Below are 19,726 nucleotides of genomic sequence, written 5' to 3' on the forward strand. Positions count from 1 at the left end.
TCCATTTCCTCTTCATTTTCTATATTTTCACTTTTCCATCCCCAACCAAACAGACCATAAATCCTTTGCCTCATTTTTTTTTCCACCTTTATTATTATTAGTGTATAACCTCATGCATATGTACGGGTAAAATTAAAAACAATCACAATTATACCGTTCAAATATTTTTTTTAAAAGAAGATGTTGAAATTATATATGGTATTAGCTTACACATTTTTTTAATTGAAATTATATATAATTTAGAATTTAATTGGAATTAGACTCTTCGGTTTTCGCATCCAATAATTCTCTTGCCATAAAAATTAAAAAAAATAGATAGTCCAATTGAAATCCAATTTAGAATCTAATTAAATTTGAACTTTTCGATTTTTACACTCAATAATTCACTTTGCACAAAAATTAAAAATTAAATGGGACACATGGTGCACAATTGGACTCCAATTAAAATTCATTTAGATTCTAATTTAATTTTCTCCGAGCTTTGGCTTTATATATATATATATATATATATTATTGGATCACAATTCCACCTTATATTATACCAATCACAACTTACAACATTTTTCTTTTTTACTTTTCTTAAAAAATAATCAAAATTTAAAATGGATGAGGTTGGATCAGATGACATTGAAGACTATTATAGGAAAACAAAAGATTCTCATTTGTTGGTGTCCACACTAATAGCAACATTAACTTTTGCAATTGCAAATGTATGTAAATTGTTTGAACAAGTTGTGGGTGATGAGATAGACAATAATGGTGCAATTGTGTCATTAATTTACAAGGAATGATACCATTTGAAGGCAAAAAAAAAAAACAGTTGGTTGAGGTGTCTATGAGTTGGGTTATATTAGGTTTTTCTAACCCAACCCAACCTTGTATGTAGAAAACGACTCAACCCAATCCACATGGGTCAGGTTGGGTTGGGTTGGGTTGGACCCAATGATTGTGCATACATATTTTATGATTCATAAAATTTAGGCTTTGATCAATTATTTAAATGTTTTTTTTTTCAACAAATTATTACAATTCATAAGATATGCTTAAATTATATTCCAAATTTCTAAAGTTATCACTTATCAAAACTAATTTTCAAAATACCAAATTCAATCAAACTAAAAAATTAGAATAAGGGTAAGATAATATCAATATGAACTACACAAAATGAATTTGTTATTATCCAAGCTTCTATACTCCTCTTCTATCAAGGAGAGTCTAAATCTAAGATCCTCACTCGAAGCAGAGGAAGAAACAGCCCTGAGATTAACACAAAGGTATCATTGCACCATCAATTAAAGTGTCAAGAGCTTCTTCTTTTTTCTTTTTTTGCTGAAAGTATCTAGGGCTTCTTATTATTGCAACATATAGAAGAAATTATGTACTTATAAACAATAGATGAAGTCATATAGAAGAATCTAAGGTTAAGAAATGGCAAATCAAATCATTATATCTCCTACCACAAATTCCAAGGCAATATACATCATAATTTCTCTTTAATTCAATAATTACAACAATGGAAATAGAGGATATGAACCCTAAAGTCTTAGACATCTCCGTTAGAAAAACTAAAAGATGTCAATTGAGCCATAGGCTCTTGGCAAATTGATGGAAATCAAGATCAAATAACTGAGAACTTGAACTAGAATGACCTTAAAATTAAGAATCAAAGTTGGAATTACAAAGGAAATAACTGGAGAAACAGAGTTTCTGTCCAGGTCTAAAACTAAGTTAAGTTTACATCAAAAAACTGATTCTACTTTTACATTACAAGCTTATTTATAATCTTTAACTACAAGGAAATAAGCTAGCTAATTGTTACATCTAAACAGGCTACCACAACATAAGTCAAAATTGAAATTAATGAGAATATATGGCAAATCTAAGAAGTCAAAATAAGGGGCTGGCTAGCTGCCCTAAGAGGTTAGAAAAAGTAGCTGGCTTGTAGACAGTGGTTGGTTGTCAGTCTAAGAGTAGAGGGGGGTTGGTTGGCTAGCCTAAGGGTAGAGGGTGGCTACTTCATACTCCCCTCCATAAAGGAAACTTTCCCTCAAGTTTTAGCCAGAAAATAAGGCTTCAAGTGCTTCACATTGAAGGCATTAAAAATGTTTAAATGAGGGGGTAGTTAGATTGTGTAGGCATTGTCATTGATTTTAGTCAACACTTTGCATGTACCTACTTTCCTTGCTCACAACTTGGAATAGGAGCCATGAGGACACCTTTCCTTAGTCACAATCACCCATTCAAGGTCTCCTTCCCTGAAAATTAGTCTCCTTCAACGAATATCAATAGCAATCTTGTAGTTTGCATTGGAATGTTCAATTCTCTCCTTGACTTGTGCATGGACAGATTGAATAAAATCTGTCATTTTTGTTGCTCTTACATTCTTCTTTTTAGAAAGTGGCAAGGGTGCTAAATCTAAGATACTTAAAAGTTTATTCCCATTCACAACTTCAAAAGAAGATGTGTTAATAGTCCAATTAAGAGAAGAGCTGTAAGCAAATTTAGCTAAGAGAAGGATACTTTCCCAATTCCTTTGATTTTCACCAATCAAGCATCTCAAGAGATTTCCAAGACCCCGGTTGACAACTTTGGTTTGACCATTCATTTGAGGGTGGAAAGAAATGCTGGAGCTCAATTTAGCACCTATCTTCTACCATAGAGTTCACCAAAAATGAGCAAGAAATTTAGCGTCTTTATCTGAAATAATTAAGAGGAATACACCACGAAGCTTGTAGACTTCTTTGAAAAATAAAACAGCCACATTAAAAGCATCCGAAGTCTTCTTGCATGGGATAAAGTGAGCCATCATGGAGAAACAATGCACTACCACCATGATTGAATCACTCTTTTGGTGTGTAGGTGGAAGGCCAAAAAACAAAATTCATACAAATACATTCTCATGGTTTATTAGGCACTGGAAAAGACAAATATATACCTGCATTAGTGGTTGTACCCTTTCTTTTTTGACAAACTTGGCACCTTTAAACATGCCACTTTACATCTTTAGTCATTCCCAGCCAAAAGTAGTCTTGTTTAAGGGATTCTAGGGTCTTTGATTTGCCAAAATGCCCCAAATTATGTTGTTCAACAATCATCAGCTCTCTTAGAAAACATTTAGGCACACATAATTTCAGCTCTTTGAAAAGAAATCCATCCTTCAACCAAAAGTTAGATTTGGCAAGTTGCTATCTCTGCTGCAATTGTTGGCATAGATTACCAAAATGTGGGTCATCTTGGTAATTCTCCTTGAAAACTTTAAATCAGGGACCTTAGCTTGCATTTCCACCAAGAAATAAGTCCTTCTACTTAACCCATCAGCCACTTTGTTAAGAATACCAGACCAATGTTTTAATGAGAAAGTGAATTACTGCAAAAAGCTTACACACTTTACATGCCTCTTGTTCACATTAGATTGGCTATTGAGATATTTCAAAGCCTCAAGATCAGTATGCAGAATAAACTCTTTGTAGGCCAAATAGTAACTTGAATACTTGATGGCTTGAAAAATAGCATAGAATTCCTTGTCATAGGTAGAATATCTAAGTTTGATTTATTTAATTTCTCACTAAAGAATGCTATGGGTTGTCTTTCTTGGTTAAAGACACAACCAATTCCCACTCCTGATGCATTACAATTATATCTTGTCAAAATTGGGCAAGGCAAGAATACGGGCTTCGGTTGACTTCCTCTTCAATAGTTGGAAGCTTTCTTGGGCTTCATCAGTCCAAACAAAGGACTTTTGCATGAGAAAATCGATGAGAAGAGCTGTAACAGTGCTGGAATTGCTAATAAACCTTCTATAGAATGTAGCAAGACCATGGAAACTCCTCACCTTATGCACTCTAGAAGGTGTAGGTCAATCAATAATTGCCTTAACCCTATTTTTATCCATGAACACTCCTTTGGAAGACAACATACCCCATGAACACCACTTGATCCATCCCAAATCTACACTTTTTCATGCTAACGTAAAACTTTTCACTCTTCAAAATATCGAGCACAAGCTATAAATGCACCAATTGACCCTCCAAACAGTGGCTATACACCAAAATATCATCAAAATACACCACAACACAAACCCCTAATAGTGGTTGCAACATTTGTGTCATCTCTCATGAAAGTGCTAGGTGCATTTGTCAAACCATATAGAATAACAAGCCATTCAAATAAACCATGATGTGTCATGAAAGCTGTCTTCCATTCATCTCTCGGGCCCCAAAACATAGTCGCTTATGGAATTGAATTGTGCACAATCCTGCTGCTCGGTTTTTATTTATTTATTTTTATTTAAAAGAAAAAGGAAGGTGCAAGAAGAACAGTGCTCAGACATATTATTGTAAAATAAAGAGAGACATTTCCAAAACATGGCTAATAGATCAAAAACTTTCAGTTAGTCTAATAGGATTCAGTTCTGTGAGTTATGATTAAAGTTGCTTTCACTATCAGATGGACCTGTAAATTATCCTTGTTCTAACATCAAGTAAGGCTATTCATTCTACCAAGTTCCAGTGATATAACTCAATCATGGAAATGGTTAGCAAGAAATAACAGCTACAATTTGTACGATATCAAGAGTACTACTAAATTTGACTTCTCCAAGTGGTATTTCAAAGACCACAAAAAATATTTGAAAAAATCTAGGGGCTAGAAAATTTTCACACTACATCACAACCCCTCACCAGCATGTTACAGGACTCTTCGAAGCTCATCTGCCATTCCTTGCAAGAGGACAGGTTTTCGAATAACTCCACTTATTCCAATCTGTAGGCATCTCTCTAACACATGTTCCTCAGCACTTGCTGTTAGGGCTATAATTAATGGCCAATTCTGGCTGCGTAATTTTCGGATTCTTAATGCTACTTCGAACCCATCCATCTCAGGCATATGAAGATCCAAAAGAACAATTTGGAAAGAATTTTCAGCAGCACTAAGGGCACTCAGGCATTCAAACCCAGACGAAACTGCAGTAACATGACAGCCTAGCTTCTCAAGCAGTTTCTTTGTCACAGTCCTGTTTAAATCATCATCATCAGCTAGTATGACCTTAAGGCCTTTAAACTGCGAGTTGGAATTTGGCTCTGAAGAACTTCCATGAGCAAATATGGCTCTTCCAAAAGATGGTCGGGTTTGGAACCTAAGAACAAGTGTCATGCTTTGTGCAAAACCCAACAAGTTCGTAGATATCCATATATTACCTTGCATCATCTGCAGATATTTTTCCATAGAAAATTCAGAAGTTAATAAAACTAGTCTTAACATTAAAGTTACAAATATTATAATCTTTTGTCCAAAGCAACGCAAACGCTAATGCATCACAGTTACATAAAAATAAAAAAATAAAATAAAATTTAAAAAAAAAAAAAAAAAAAAAAAAAGAGGAAAGGCAATGATATTCCATCATAGTTTTCTTTTTCTTTTTTTTTCTTTTTTTTTAAAGACAGGGAACCTCGTAGACTGTACAGAGCATCATATCTTTTTACCTGGTTAAACCCTGGACCCATGTAACATGCACATCACACAGATCAGGTAAGTCATTGGCTTTGCCAATAGGACGTTGCCTCTATAAATTGTTCAATCATAGTTTTAACAAGTGAAAATGTATAAGTGATGCAGCACAAATTAAATAAAATAAACTTAGGAATCAATACCTAGGCTTGTTTGGAATAAGAACCAAACATAATCTAAGAATCAACAGTTAGGGTTGGAGGGAGTCAACACTAAGCCACTAGGAAATTTACGATTACAATTTTATTCATCAACTTTTCTCCAAAAGAGTACAATAGCTTTCTTATATAGACTATTACAATTAAGCCTTAATCCTAATTGTCTTGGGCAAAACAAAATTATTGAATTATAAATATAACCTTAATCTAGGAAATTAAATAAAATACTAATAAACTAATAATGAGACCTGAAATAAAATCCAATAGACTAATAATAAAACTACAACTGACTCCTAAACTTAAATAAGACAAAACTGTTTCTGTACTCCCTACATCATTCTCCCTTGTTAAAGAAAACTCAACCTCAACTTTTGAAGTGTCTAAGGATAAGAACTCTTACACTTGATAGTTGCACCAACTCTTGAATCACCTTTGGTGACACTAAGAACAAAGAACATTTTTGTTCCACCATTTCATTAAATTTGTCTAGAATAATAAAATCAACAAGTGGATAAAATCAACAAGGGTTGAGTAGCAGATGCATCAAACGCATTTTTCACAATATATAAACCCCTAATTCTTTGCTCTCTTGTTGAACTTTCTCTTCATCAAATTGTGGGAAATCTTCCTTCTCAGTGATAAGTATTATACCTGACTTTCGAACATGCTGTATTAAGACGACTACACATGGTTCACGTATTCCAACTCATAGTTTAGGCACAATGGTATATTTTTCTTACAAGCCTAGCACTGTCCATTCTCATAACCAATCAATGAAGGCTTTTGGATCTAGGCAACCGTCAAAAGTAGGTGCTTTGACCCTGATACTGCCTACCACTCTTTCATTGGCATCCCTAAAGTCCCTAGGGTCAACTTAATTAGGAGAGCCATTACCTCTATTCAAATTTCCCTGACAATTTTGCCTAGGGGGCAGAGCATTTTAACAGTCATATTTAGAGCACTAGCATTGAAAAATGCTAAAGGCATATTTAAGGCATTTTTGACATTTTAGAGGACAAAACCACCTATATCAAACAATGCTAAACCATACTATTGCAAAAATTTTTGCAATAGTGCTACAGTACAATTCTAAGTTTAGAATTGTACTGTAGCACAATGCTAAAAAAAATATATATATATATTTTATTCAGTCCGTTTTTTCCTCACAGCCCAGAATTATTTTCTCTCTCTTCCATCTCTTCTCTTTTCTCCATCTCTGCTCTTTCCTCTCTACGGACCCGACCCAAACGCAACCTCTGCTCTCTCTTTCTTCTCTCTTCCTTCTCTGTTGGGTCCGGTGTTTGGGTTGTGGTTGGGTTGTGGGTCCGGTGTTTGGGTCGTGGTTGGGTTGTGGGTCCGGTGCTTGGCTCGTGGGCGACGGCGTGGGTGTGGTGGGTGTTGTTGATCGTCGAGCTGGGTTTGGTGGGTGGATCGGTTGGGTTGATCGGTGGGTGGATCGGTTTGAAACAGTAGATTTGTTGATCAGTGGGTGGATCATTGGTAGCTCCGGTGATGATTTTTTTGAATGGGTTTGCTCCGGTGGGTTTCGAATAGGCTGGGTTTCAAATCGGCGGTGTGGATTCGGATCGGTGGTGGGTGTGGTGGCCGTTGTTGGCTTTGGTTTGATGGTTTGTGTGTGGGTCACTGTTGGTTCTCTGTATTTTTTTTTTTTTTTTTTTTTTTTTTTTTTTTTTTCTGGCTATGACTGGTGCTTAAAGGGGTTGTGGGTGGTGGTTGGGTCTGGGGTTTGGTGGCCGTTGTTGGCTTTAGTTTGATGGTTTGTGTGTGGCTGTGTGTGGGTCACTGTGTTTTCTCTGTTTTTTTTTTTTTTTTTTTTTTTTTTTTTTTTTTTTTTTTTTTTTTTTTTTTTTTTCTGGCTATGACCGGTGCTTAAAGGGGTTGTGGGTGGTGGTTGGGTCCGGGGTTTGGTGGCCGTTGTTGGCGGGTGGCCGTTGTTGGCTCTAGTTTGATGGTTTGTGTGTGGCTCTGTTGATGGGTCTGTGTGGTTCTGTGAGAGGAGCTGGTGCTAGAGGTTGAGGGAGGTTGAGGGAGGCTGAGGAAAAAAAAAAAAAAACGGTTGGAAAGCCTAGGAAAGTAGAACTGAAAAAAAAATTGGTTAAAAAGAAATAATAAAAAAAGATTAAATAATAATATTTTAATAAGAATAGAGTTTTACGATGTGAGAGGTATTGTAAAATGGGATGGTATAAGTAATAAAGTGGTTTTTTGGGATGGTATAATAGTATAGGATAGCATTTTTCAATGCTAGTGCTCAAGTGATCAATTGTCTCACCACTAAATCAACACATGCAACACCAATCTGCTATAATAATGCTCCTTTTAATATGATTATCTTCCATCAAAATCTTTCCTAAGGCAGATGTCCAATAAAAAATTAGGCCACAACCTTCCGTGGTACCTTAGCACCCCAAATACTCTTCCAAGGGAAATAAAAAAATAGCATTAAACCCAAAATAGCTAACCATTAAAATCATTGTCTCAATTTAACCTCCAAAACCTCTTATCAGCAGCCGCTCTGTATGATGGGAGATTGGAATAAAACAATTCAAGGAAGGAATCCGCCAATTCTAATTCCCAATCTTGAAAAGCACACACAATTCTTAAATTCCAAGCTTGAACTACTCCTTCCTCCAAAATGACCAAGGAATAATCTACCATAGCATTCTTATCCTCAACATGGAACACAGATCATGAAAAGGTCTTTTAAGGCAACCTCACCACACCATACATAATGCCAAAAATGGATCCTCCTAATGTCCTCACCCTTATTAAAACCAGAAAACCAGTCCCAACCATTCGTAATATTTTTAGCTTCTCCAATGTTTTAGCTGTATAAATAGGAATGGTAAAAGGGAAAGGAAGTAGATAGGAAGATTATATAAAGTACTCTTACCTGGCTTTTCTCATTTTACAAGCATATTTCTTCCAACTTGCCAATGTCCTTTCCATTCTCTTAATAATAGAGTTACACAGCATGTGAGCCTCAAAAGATGGCCCTCTAAAAATCTTAGATAAGTTATGGATAAATAGCCCCCAACACATCCACTTCCTCCACAACATCAACCTCCCCCATGGGTACCAACTTACTCTTAATTAATGTTCCTACCTAATATAGCTTCGAAGTAAAAGAAAAACTCAGGGAATATATCTCAATTGAAAAGGACTGGTCTTTATAGCAAAAAGCGAGCAGGAGACCATCATCACACTATTATTATTATTATTATTAGCTCCCACCTGAAAACCGGATGATTGCCTATCTTCCATAGTTCTTGATGGAATACCACTAAGAACCTCCATAACTAAAAAACAAAATGGAGGTTGGAACATAGTAATGCATGTGAGTAGTCGTAGCATTGGAGAATCAACTTTCTCCATTACGGACATTCTTGAAATTGAGATAATCATCCCTATCATATCTTAGAAAGAACACCATGTTTCCTACGTAAATATTCACTAGGCACAACAGGGACAAGAGGGTACTGGATTACAAAAGAAATCCCACTGAAAGAACAACATGTTTCCTACGTATATATTCACAAGGCATGACAAGGACAACAGGGTACTGGATTACAAAAGCAATCCCAATGAAAAAAATGTAAATTTACATCTTGGCCATCTGACGGCCAACAATACGCTTTGGGTTTTGAATAGAAGAGTAAGAACTACTCTAAACTTCATACAAAAGTGCACAATCCCAGACTCAAACCTATAGGGGTAAAAGACGTCCCAAGAAAAACACCTATAGGGGGAAAGACCCCTGTAAAGCTTAATGGAAGTAGAAATTTTTTATAAAAAAATAGTTCAGTATACAACCCATGCACTCTTATGGGATTGAACCTATGTCATCCTCAATCCTAACTTTTTTTTGAACCAGGGGGTGGGGTGGGGTGGGTTGGTTGTGTTTGGTTTTGATGAGATGCCATTTGCTCCAAGGATCATTGGCATGAAATAGAGAAAATTAGAAAATGTAGCATGCTACCACATTGGTTGGAGGAATAAATGCAACATTCTGAACTAGAGATAGTACAAGTTTGTCAATCAAATATGAACATGACAAGAAACCCCCACAGAAAGAAATGGTTCATTGCATTCAACAATGATCCATCATAGGTCAATTTTTCTATGTGCCAAACAAAAATTGCAATGAATTGAAATAGTTATAATTGGTTTTGTTGATATCACTTGCATTGCAGTAATCAATAAAGCAGAGTAAAAAAATAAAACAAAATATAGACAAAACAATAAGAGAACCCACCTGCACGAGCTTTTTGCACATGCTGAAGCTCAGGCCCTCCTTAACTTCATTGCTGTTGTGCCTTCTACCAGCATAATTTAATGCTGAGATTGATCCATCTGATTGAGAACCTTTCTCACTAATCTCAATTTCAAACTTTATATAAATATGCTCCCCTGGCATGGTTGGTCTCCACATTCCCAACATTTTATCATCCTTGTCCTCAATATCAATATCCCGAAAAACCCGAAAGATGACAGTGCCCTGCCCATCATAGACATTCAGTAGATACCCAACCATATGCAAAATCACTTGAAAAGCCCTTCTCTCGTCACCTATCACCTGATTAGGCAAAGAACTCTGAACATTAATCTCAAAACCCAAGCCTTTATATACACACAAGCACTTTGCAAGACAAGAAGCTTCCTTGATCATGGAATGTAGCCCAAAAGGCCTCATCTCTAAAGGGAACCTTCCATTATCATTTGCTGAAATTTCCATCACATCATTTATCAAAGTTGAGAGAACATTGCTGGTTTTCACCATTGTATCAACCATAATCCTCTGTTCGAAGCTCATGTTATCCTCTTGAAACATTGAGAGTAGGCCCAGGACTGTATGCATTGGCCTCCTCATTCCATGACTCATCACCTTTTGAAAGGAGTTTCTTGCCTGGCTTGCCATCAATGCATTCTTCTTAGCTTGTTGCAATGCACGGTTTTTTTCACCCAGTTGCTCTCTCATTACCTGAGATTCTTCAAGAACTGCGGCATGAGAGAGAGCCACAGCCACCTGATCAGCAACCACATCCACTATCTCCATTTCATGGTAACTCCAAACTCTATTGTTTGCTGCTGGAAGAACCAACACCAGTACTGCATAACTGGTTTCCACCAATTCTGGTGTCCCCCCTTTGAAATTTGAAACTCGAAGCATCGGCATCCGAATTGCTGCCACGGCCCCTGACTCACAAGAACCACCACTGCTTGCAGCACCTAGTGCTGACTCAGGCCTTAGAATCCTCACTCCCTTGCTCCCTCTTATCTCTAACACATCCAGGTCATTGATTGGGATAGAACTGCAGTAATTCCGTGAAGAACTTGTCTTCAACTCATGGGTCAGATTCATCTCTGTTCTATTCTCATTTGGCATCCAAACTGCACAATTTTGCAAATCCAAAGTCTTGGAAAGTTCAACCAGTGTTGTGTAAAGTATATTATGCTTATCAAGTGACTTTCTGATTTCTCTGGTTAGCATTCGTACGTGCAAACTCGCTTCCTTCTGTTTCTTCATCATTCCAACCTCTTGATCTAATTCTATCACATTTTGCCTCAAAAAAAGCTCCCTTACTTTTACTTTAAGAAGAAGAGGAATCAGAGTCAAAAGAGTAATTGCAGTTGCACATGAAACCAAGGCAGTGAGAAATTTGGCAATGGTAAGGGAAAGCATCAACTGGAATGGTTGTTGGCCATAATAAGTCCATCCATTGAGCAAATGGGTCAATCCACAGAGGACTATAAATGCTATAAACTGTAGGAGTACCCATTTAAATGGAAAGTTTGAGCAGCTAATAAAGTAAAGAAGCTCAATTGGGATTGAGAAATATGCCACTGCAATCAAGAAATCACTCACTCTTTGGCACTCTAAAATGCTTTGTATGCTCCACAAGCCCTCTTCGTCACAGTTACAATTATCATCAGCAGCAACGGAGAAAATCATATAAGAAATGAACAATCCAAGAGCTAATGCTCTTAACATTGCTCCCAAATGGTTGCTTGTTTAATCCAATTTTCTAAAAGTACTCACATCCCAAACCCCGAATCACAAAAACTGCAATAGCATACATTCGACTATAGCCCTTGAAGTATGCTCCAATTCTGAATTCTGATTCCCTCCCCAAAGTAGAACTCCTCAATGAAAAACCAACCTAATCCATATCACAGAAACTCAACTGCCACATTTTATTATCTGAATTTTACTAAGCTAGTTTTGTCAAAAAAGTTAAATACCTATCTAATAGATCCAAAGATCTAACACAACCACTTATGCGGAACCTGTAGTTTCCCTACGAACTTGTGTTTTCACATTTTTAATACTAGACTACTAGTTTATATTTCCTTTTGAGTTTTATGATAAAAAAGATTTCCATTTTCCCTACTGTTGAACCACATATAACCAAACAAGCAATCAAGAATCAAAGTTGAAAACTACCCAACTTCAATCTATCAAAAATATCTAAAAAGAAACAAAAAAAGAACAGAAACAAAAATGTTTCCAAATAAAAAGGGTATCTAAAAAAAGCACTAACCTTGTAGCTCCTGTGGCAAAAGCCAACTTCAAAGTTCAAACTTTGACTTATTACCAAATCAAATTCAAAAACTAGACAAACTCAACCACTTTCTTTAACCCAGTGGCAAAATCTTCACAGAGAAAACCAGGTACAAAGCAAATGGAGGACTATATATCAAAGAAAACAAAGTAAAAAACCAACACAACTATATCCTATCCTTCTTAAATCACATATCCCTATGTGCTTCTATTATAAGGAATAAATAAAAGAAGAAACAGAAGAAGCAATAGAGTTTGTCAATTCTTATAACTAACCAATCTTTTATTTTCTCTCTCTCTCTCTTCAACCTTTACAGCTTCCAAAGAATAAAACATATTGTGAATGTAGACACAAACAAGAAAGAAAAATAGGAAAATACTAGGTAGAATAAGAGAAAAACAGTGAGAAAGCCGTGTCTGAAAAGCTAGTTTTAGAGAGAGAGAGAGAGAGAGAGAAAGGGTTTAAGAAGGTGGGAGTGGGGCCCAGAGAGTTTACATGAAGAGAACCTAGACGTTCTCTTTCATTGATTCCCTTGTCTTCCTCGTGAGAACCAATACCCCCCTAATATTATAATACTGCTACGTGTACGTTTACCTATTAAATCATAAATTTATTTTACTATTTAACTTATTTTTAATATATTATTTATGGACTTCATTACACTTTTTAATACTGTTTATAGATCTTACTATACTATTTCAGTTAACTTTTATCTTTACTTATAGTATTTTCAGCAAAAAAATTTCAATTTCAATAAAATAAGCGGATCCTAAACAAAGCCAAAATAAAGTTGTATTTTATATATATATATATATGTGTGTGTGTGTGTGTGTTAAGTTTCATTTTATTATTGGCGTTTTAGTCCTTACATTTTGCATCTTTTCCATCTTAGTCTCTACATTTTCATTTCACCACTTTTAGTTCCTAAATCAATTAATGCGTTTCATTTTAGTCTTTACTGTTACTCACTTAACAGAAATTACTGATGTAACAAATGAATTCCACTGTTGACACATTAAATGTTGACGTGACCAATAAAATAATATTAAAAAATTATTTAGTATTTAAAATATGCCACTTCAGCATTTTAATTTAAAATTTTAAAAACAAATAAATTTTAATTTTGTGATTCTAATTTAAATTAAAAAAAATGAAGAACCTTTTTTTCTTTTCAATTTTAAAGATTAAGAAAAAAAAATTGTAGTAACTATCTCAATTTTTCTTAAATTTTCTTGTCAACCAAACACAACATCATCAATAAACACAAAACTCAAACTCATTTTCATTTTCCTATCTCTCTCTCGGGTCAAACACTCAAACTCCGCTTTCTCCCTCTTTGCTTTCTCTCATTTCTTTCTTGTAGTTTTTGGTTGGGTTTAGAGAAAGAGAGGCTGTGATGTGGTGGTTTGGATTTGGGTAGAGAGAGAGGGGTTGAGGTCAGTAGTGGTTTGAATTTGGGTTTAAAGAGAGAGGGGCTAAGATTGGCGGTGAACTCGGCCCTTCGCTCTTCCCAACGATGTCTTCGGACCTTGTGGTGGCAGTGGCAAATCGGACCTTGTGGTGGAAGATCTACCATGGCGAGCAAGCCCTTGTTCATTTAGGCTATGCTTTCTGTTTTATAGTTGCTGGATTTGTAGCGAAATTTTGGGAATATTTTGTTTAGGCTTTATGTTTTATTTTTTGGGTTATTTGATGAGTTTCCAAAGATATTTTTAGAGATTAGTCTAGGATTTTTCTCTGGTTTTTTCAATGGGTTTTTTTGTGGCTTTTCTATAGATTTTTCATGAGTATTTTTTGCTGGAAATTTAAGTGTTTCTCTATGGAGAGGTAGAGACGTGAGAGGGGAAATCTTAAGGACTGAGAATTTTTTTTTTCCCTTTTTTCAGTGGAGTTATTGGGGATGTTTTTGCTAGTTTTGGTGATGTTTGGTTGGATGTTTTTGCTGGTAATTTGTGTTTGGTTCTAAGTATAAGAAAATGCAAGAAAAGTTTATGTTAGTATCATGTTCTTGTCGGTAAATTTATTTTTTCTGGGTTTGTGCTATTGTGACTGAATTTTTTGGGTTTGTGTTCTTTCTTGTTCATGTTTAAGATGAAACTAGCTTTGAATTCATGTGTATTTTGGGTTCTAATTTTGTTTTTTTTTTTTTTCATTTTTCATTTTGTTAAAATTGATAAATTAATTTTTTAAAATCATGGTAATGTGTCTTTTTTTAATTATTATTTTATGTTGACGTGACATTTTTAATATTATTTTATTGGCCATGTCAGCATTTAATGTGCCAACAGTGAACTTCGTTTGCCATATCAGCAATTTCTGTTAAGTGAGTAACGGTAAGAACCAAAATAGAACGCATTAATTGATTTAGGGACTAAAAGTAGTGAAATGAAAATATAGGGACCAAAATGAAAAAAATGCAAAATATAAGGACTAAAAATGTATTTACGCCTTTATTATTTTATTAAAATTACTTTATTCTTTTTGAACTTTTATTTTTATTTATTATGTCCTATTGTTTCCAAAAGAGCCTTATGTATTATTTTATGTCTTTTTTTTAATCTTTTTATAATTAGTATGTGTTTGGATTGCACTGAAAACATATAACGTCTGCATCTACCTTTTTTTGTGTGGGTCCCATGCACTGTTCATGGGACCCACAAGTACAAATTTCAACAAATTTTTCTTTAAAATTGAGTCCCACAGTACTATTCATACATTTAAAAATTATTTTGTTAGAGTATTTTCAGTTTTCAATTTTCATTAATAAGCAGTATTCAAACAAACCTTTAGATGATCAAAATCGTATGGAATATTTAATACAGTGCAGCACTCTTTATTTGTTTTAGTCTATACTCTGTATTGTCAGGTTTAGGATCCAACTTACTTAAATTATTTGTACTTTTTTGTTTTCAAAATCTTAAACTAAGACTATTTCAATACTTTCTCCCAAAAGTAAATAAATAAAAGACACTTTCAGAATAGGTCTAGATTAAAAATCCTGCCCTTTGGATCCAAATGTGAGGGAAGTGTCGTTATAAGAGTAATTATCTTGAATAATTAAATTCATCCTTTTCGAATATCCTAAAATTTCTGGACTTTTCTAAAGAAAATATATTTTGGAACAACCAATACAGTATGTCCATTTGTCAATTTCTATTTCCTTTTTAATTCAATCTTTGTTCATTAAAATGATTTCATGTAGGGGTGTTCATTAAACCACAAAAACCACACCAAAATTGCCCACAAAATAGTATAACTGTACTGTACAACAAGTAACAGTGCATTGCAGCGCACCGCACAGCATAGTGCAATGCAATTTGCAGTTTTTAATAAGAAAACAGCACAAACCGCACCGCACTGCATTCTCTCTATATATTAATATATTTATTTATTTTTAATATTAAATATATCATTAATAGTTTAATAACCCTAGTTTTCAAAAAAAAAAAAAGTTTAATAACCTTAGTGAGTGTTGACTAAAAAAGTTAGCCCAAAATAAAGAAAAACTAGCTCAATAGTTTAAAACTTGGCCCAAAATAAAATAAAAAATTAGTTTTGGATTGGGTAAGAAAAACCCAAAATTTGAAAAATATATCAACTTCAAACCGTTCAAATCGTATTTTATATATCGCACTGCACATGTGACCGCAGAAATGAGGTGTAATGCGGTTATGGTTTTGGCTAAATTCTAAACCGCACCGCACCATACATGTGACTGCAAAAATAAGGTACGGTACTATTATAGTTTTAGTTAAACCACATCGCAAAGTATGGTGCTAAAAATGACCCAAAACCGTACCATACTGCACCGCGAACACCCCTAATTCCATGTAAACCTTACTTTTAAAAATAAGTCAAATAATAAAATCAAAGAAAAATCACTTTATATTCATTAAGAAATTACAAATTATAGGCTCTAACTTTGACAGATTTTTAGTTCAATATTTAAAATTTCATTTATTTTTTTAATTTTTAACTTTCATACATTTTCAATCTAGTCCTTCTATTCAATCCGCAACATTAAATCTATTAAAACAATGTGTTTTTAGGAAGTGAAAAATACAAGTAGTAACAATGAGATTAGATGGAACGAGACACGAGATGAAATGACTAAATTGGAAGTACATTAAAGTTAACTTAAATAGGAAAATAAAATAAAATTTAAAGAAGTGAATTGAAACTTGGGGTTTTTGGAAAAATAAAATTTAAAAGAGTGAAGTGAAAACTATGAAATTTTATTGTGTATTGTTTTGCATTGTAATTGTGTTTCCAAGACACAATTTTTCAAGGTTAATTAAAGTCATGTTTTGGAAATGCGATTTATAAGCAAACACTAGTCTTGTGAGCTCTTGTTACATCAATACAATTTTAGATAAAATTATATTTTCAAAACACAATTTTATAAAAAGGTTATTCTCTAAAATATATATTTCCATGGCGTCACTTTTAATAATTAAAAAAAAAATTAAAACTTTTTCAAAGTTAGAAAGTATAATTTATAATTGAAGTTAAGAAAAACTCAATTTCTTTTTTAATTATAACATATTGGGGGAAAAATAAATTGTTTATGGCATTGCTCCTTGTGTTTAATACACACATTTGCTTATGGAATGACCGTTAGGAAGTGTGGCGGTTTTTATTTTTTTGTTTTTTTGCTGAATTAGGAAGTGTGGCAGTTAGTAATAGTAGATGATGAATAAGGTGGGCAATGCTATGGTGCTTTGCTTTGGGAAAGTTAACGGGGCTACACTGGCCACGTGGAGCACGTGCTGATGATATCCATATAGGTGTTACTCTGTGGAGTGACAATGTGACATATATTTAATTATTCATGGTTTGTGTGTATAATATAAATGGGTCAGATTGGATTGGTCAAATCAACTAATTAAAAGGTTTTGTCAAAAAAAAAAAAAAAATACAATAATGTTTTAATTATTATCAATTTTATTAATCTATTGATACAATAATTATTATCATAGCAACTTACAAATTTTTATAATAAATTTAACATTAAAATTTTTTTAACATAATTGTTTGTTGCTCCAAACCAATCTTGAGCACAGTCCATATCATTTTCGAATCCAAGAGATGAGTGGTTACGCGTTGTAGAACTATTTAATTATTCTGACAAACTGACTAATCCACCCAACATTGGATTTGATCTCTGGCCAAAAAAAAAAAAAAAAAAACTAAGATTATTCAAAGTTTCCCAAACCCAAATTTCAATTTTATGTGAGACAGTGCCTAACTATAGGCAATAGCCTAGAAATATGTAAATCATAGGGACTAGGAATAGGATTCAGATGGAGCATATTTTAAGAGAAAACTTCAAATTTAATAAATAATCCATTATTTTAGCTAACATATATAATTACACCCTCTCATGTGGGTTATTGGAAATGGCATGCATGTTATTGGCAACATTCCTGCCAGTAGAGGATATATTTTATAATCGGCATATGCTATATAGCGTTATCCAATTTTAGAATAGGGATTAGGGTTTTCTGTTTTTTAATTCCGGCGAACTGTGTTTGATTTTTATTTATTTATTTATTTATAACTTTGAAGCTCAAATTCTTTATTTGATTAATTTTATTCTCATATAAACCACGTAATTCCAAAACGGTGCACTAATACCGAAAATATTTCGTAATTTAAAACATTATTAGAGAGTGCATGGCATAATATGATATGGAAGGATTAATGATCACATTAAGGCTGCGTTTGTATTAGCATAAAAATGTATTTCTCAAAAATATTCTTTTTCATTTTCGAGTGTTTGGCCCAATTGAAAATATTGATTAAACCAAAAATGATTAGCAAGTTAACAAAAAAAAGAAAGCTTTCACAAGGGCGCAAATTGTTTTATGCCTCTTAGGAAGCATAAAACAATTTATACCTCACCTAAGGCAGCCCCTCCTTCAATCAAATTACACAAACCAAAGGTAGAAACCCTTGCTCCACCACCCTACTGTCAACATCATTACTCTTTGTCATCATCGAGTTTAGCAAACCAACGGTCAAACCCATAATTGAAAAGTCAATTCCAATTATTTTAAATTTGTTAAGTTTCTTATTGTTGAATAATGTGAAATGAATTCGAATTTCATGTATACTAAAAAACTAATTAGTGTCTTATTCTAATGATAAAAGACAATCATTTTAAAGTGGGTGTCATAAATTCTAATCAATTGTCACTTTTTTTATATATATATATATAAAGTGAAAGTTGAATAAATTAGGAAATCACAATTCTTGTTCACATGTTGTATTTGGGTGCTACCCAAGTGATTTGTGTGTGAAAACATAAACATAAATTTATTAAGTCAAATCAAAGTTGTGTTCTAGATTACCAGAATTAAATATACATAGAAGTTAAAATCCACAATTATTTAGTCCAAATACGTTAGCATAAATAGCATGTGTTACAACTTGTTTTTATTTTTTATTTTTCTTCTTGATTGATCAAAACATTCGAAAAGCCCTCTATAGGCTATAATTTTATTTATATTGATTTAGTGGCCAATACGGTATAGTTTTGAACAATTTGGTCAAAGCACTCAAAACCAATTACCCAAGCACTTTGTATTCAATAAATAGTTCATTACAAAGATGATATATATAATTTATTTAATAAATAGATCGCGTTAGATAACTAAATGTAAATATAAATATTGAATACTGAATATTATTATCAAAATAAACACTTACAAAAAATAGTGATAAAAATAAGTATTTCCAAGCATGGAAGAATGAAGAATACAAGAGTAGATAGCAGAGGAAGTAAGAGAGAATATGAAAGCTAAAATTTAAGTTCTAGTTACAAATGAAAAGAAGCAGGCCTTTTATAGGCAGAAACATGCAGTATTTGAGTAGCAGGAATCACATATAAATAGTGAACAATAAATTTGACTTTTTACTATTCATTTCACTAAGGTAGATCTACCAAAAGTAGGGTGAATACTATAGATGAATAGTGTCATGTCAAATGACAACAGTAATGACTTCAACAATTTTGTCAATATATATATATATATATATAAACTATATAAATCATATAAATAAGAGAGTTTACTAATTAAGCTAACTTGGAACCCACAACCTAATATCATATATTATAACTATATAAATCACATAAATATGCAAACAAGAATAAAGAACAAATTGTCTCGATAATAATATCAACAATGATCTTTATGTCAATTACATTTTTTTTTTTTTTAATACTACACACATTTAAGATTTGAATTCCTCATCCTCTACCTAAAATGTATATTAGCTTAAACTCAATTGACACTTTCTCCTCCACGATAATAGAATCAACTATGGAAGGTGGGGTTAGTGAGCTTAAGGCCACAGAACATATGCTTAACTTATCAATAAATATATATATATATATATATATATATCAATGTCCTCTTAAACCACTAGCATTCTTCCATCAAATATTAAAGGGGTATATTTTAATGTGTCAATGCC

The 19,726-nt window shown here is 33.5% G+C and overlaps 1 protein-coding gene across 1 annotated transcript; it reads right to left on the minus strand.

Annotated features, from left to right (window-relative positions):
• Positions 1–4,418: 4,418 nt before the first annotated feature.
• On the minus strand, positions 4,419–12,732 carry LOC115981604 (protein EIN4-like). The gene is made up of 2 exons (XM_031103879.1): positions 9,940–12,732; positions 4,419–5,205 (listed from the first exon to the last, which is right to left on the minus strand). The coding sequence occupies exons 1-2, from the start codon at positions 11,674–11,676 to the stop codon at positions 4,687–4,689; spliced, it is 2,256 nt and encodes a 751-aa protein (XP_030959739.1). The 5' UTR covers positions 11,677–12,732; the 3' UTR covers positions 4,419–4,686.
• Between the last annotated feature and the right edge of the window lie 6,994 nt (positions 12,733–19,726).

The sequence above is a fragment of the Quercus lobata genome, chromosome 3, assembly GCF_001633185.2.
Source record: "Quercus lobata isolate SW786 chromosome 3, ValleyOak3.0 Primary Assembly, whole genome shotgun sequence".
NCBI classification, from domain to species: Eukaryota; Viridiplantae; Streptophyta; class Magnoliopsida; order Fagales; family Fagaceae; genus Quercus; species Quercus lobata.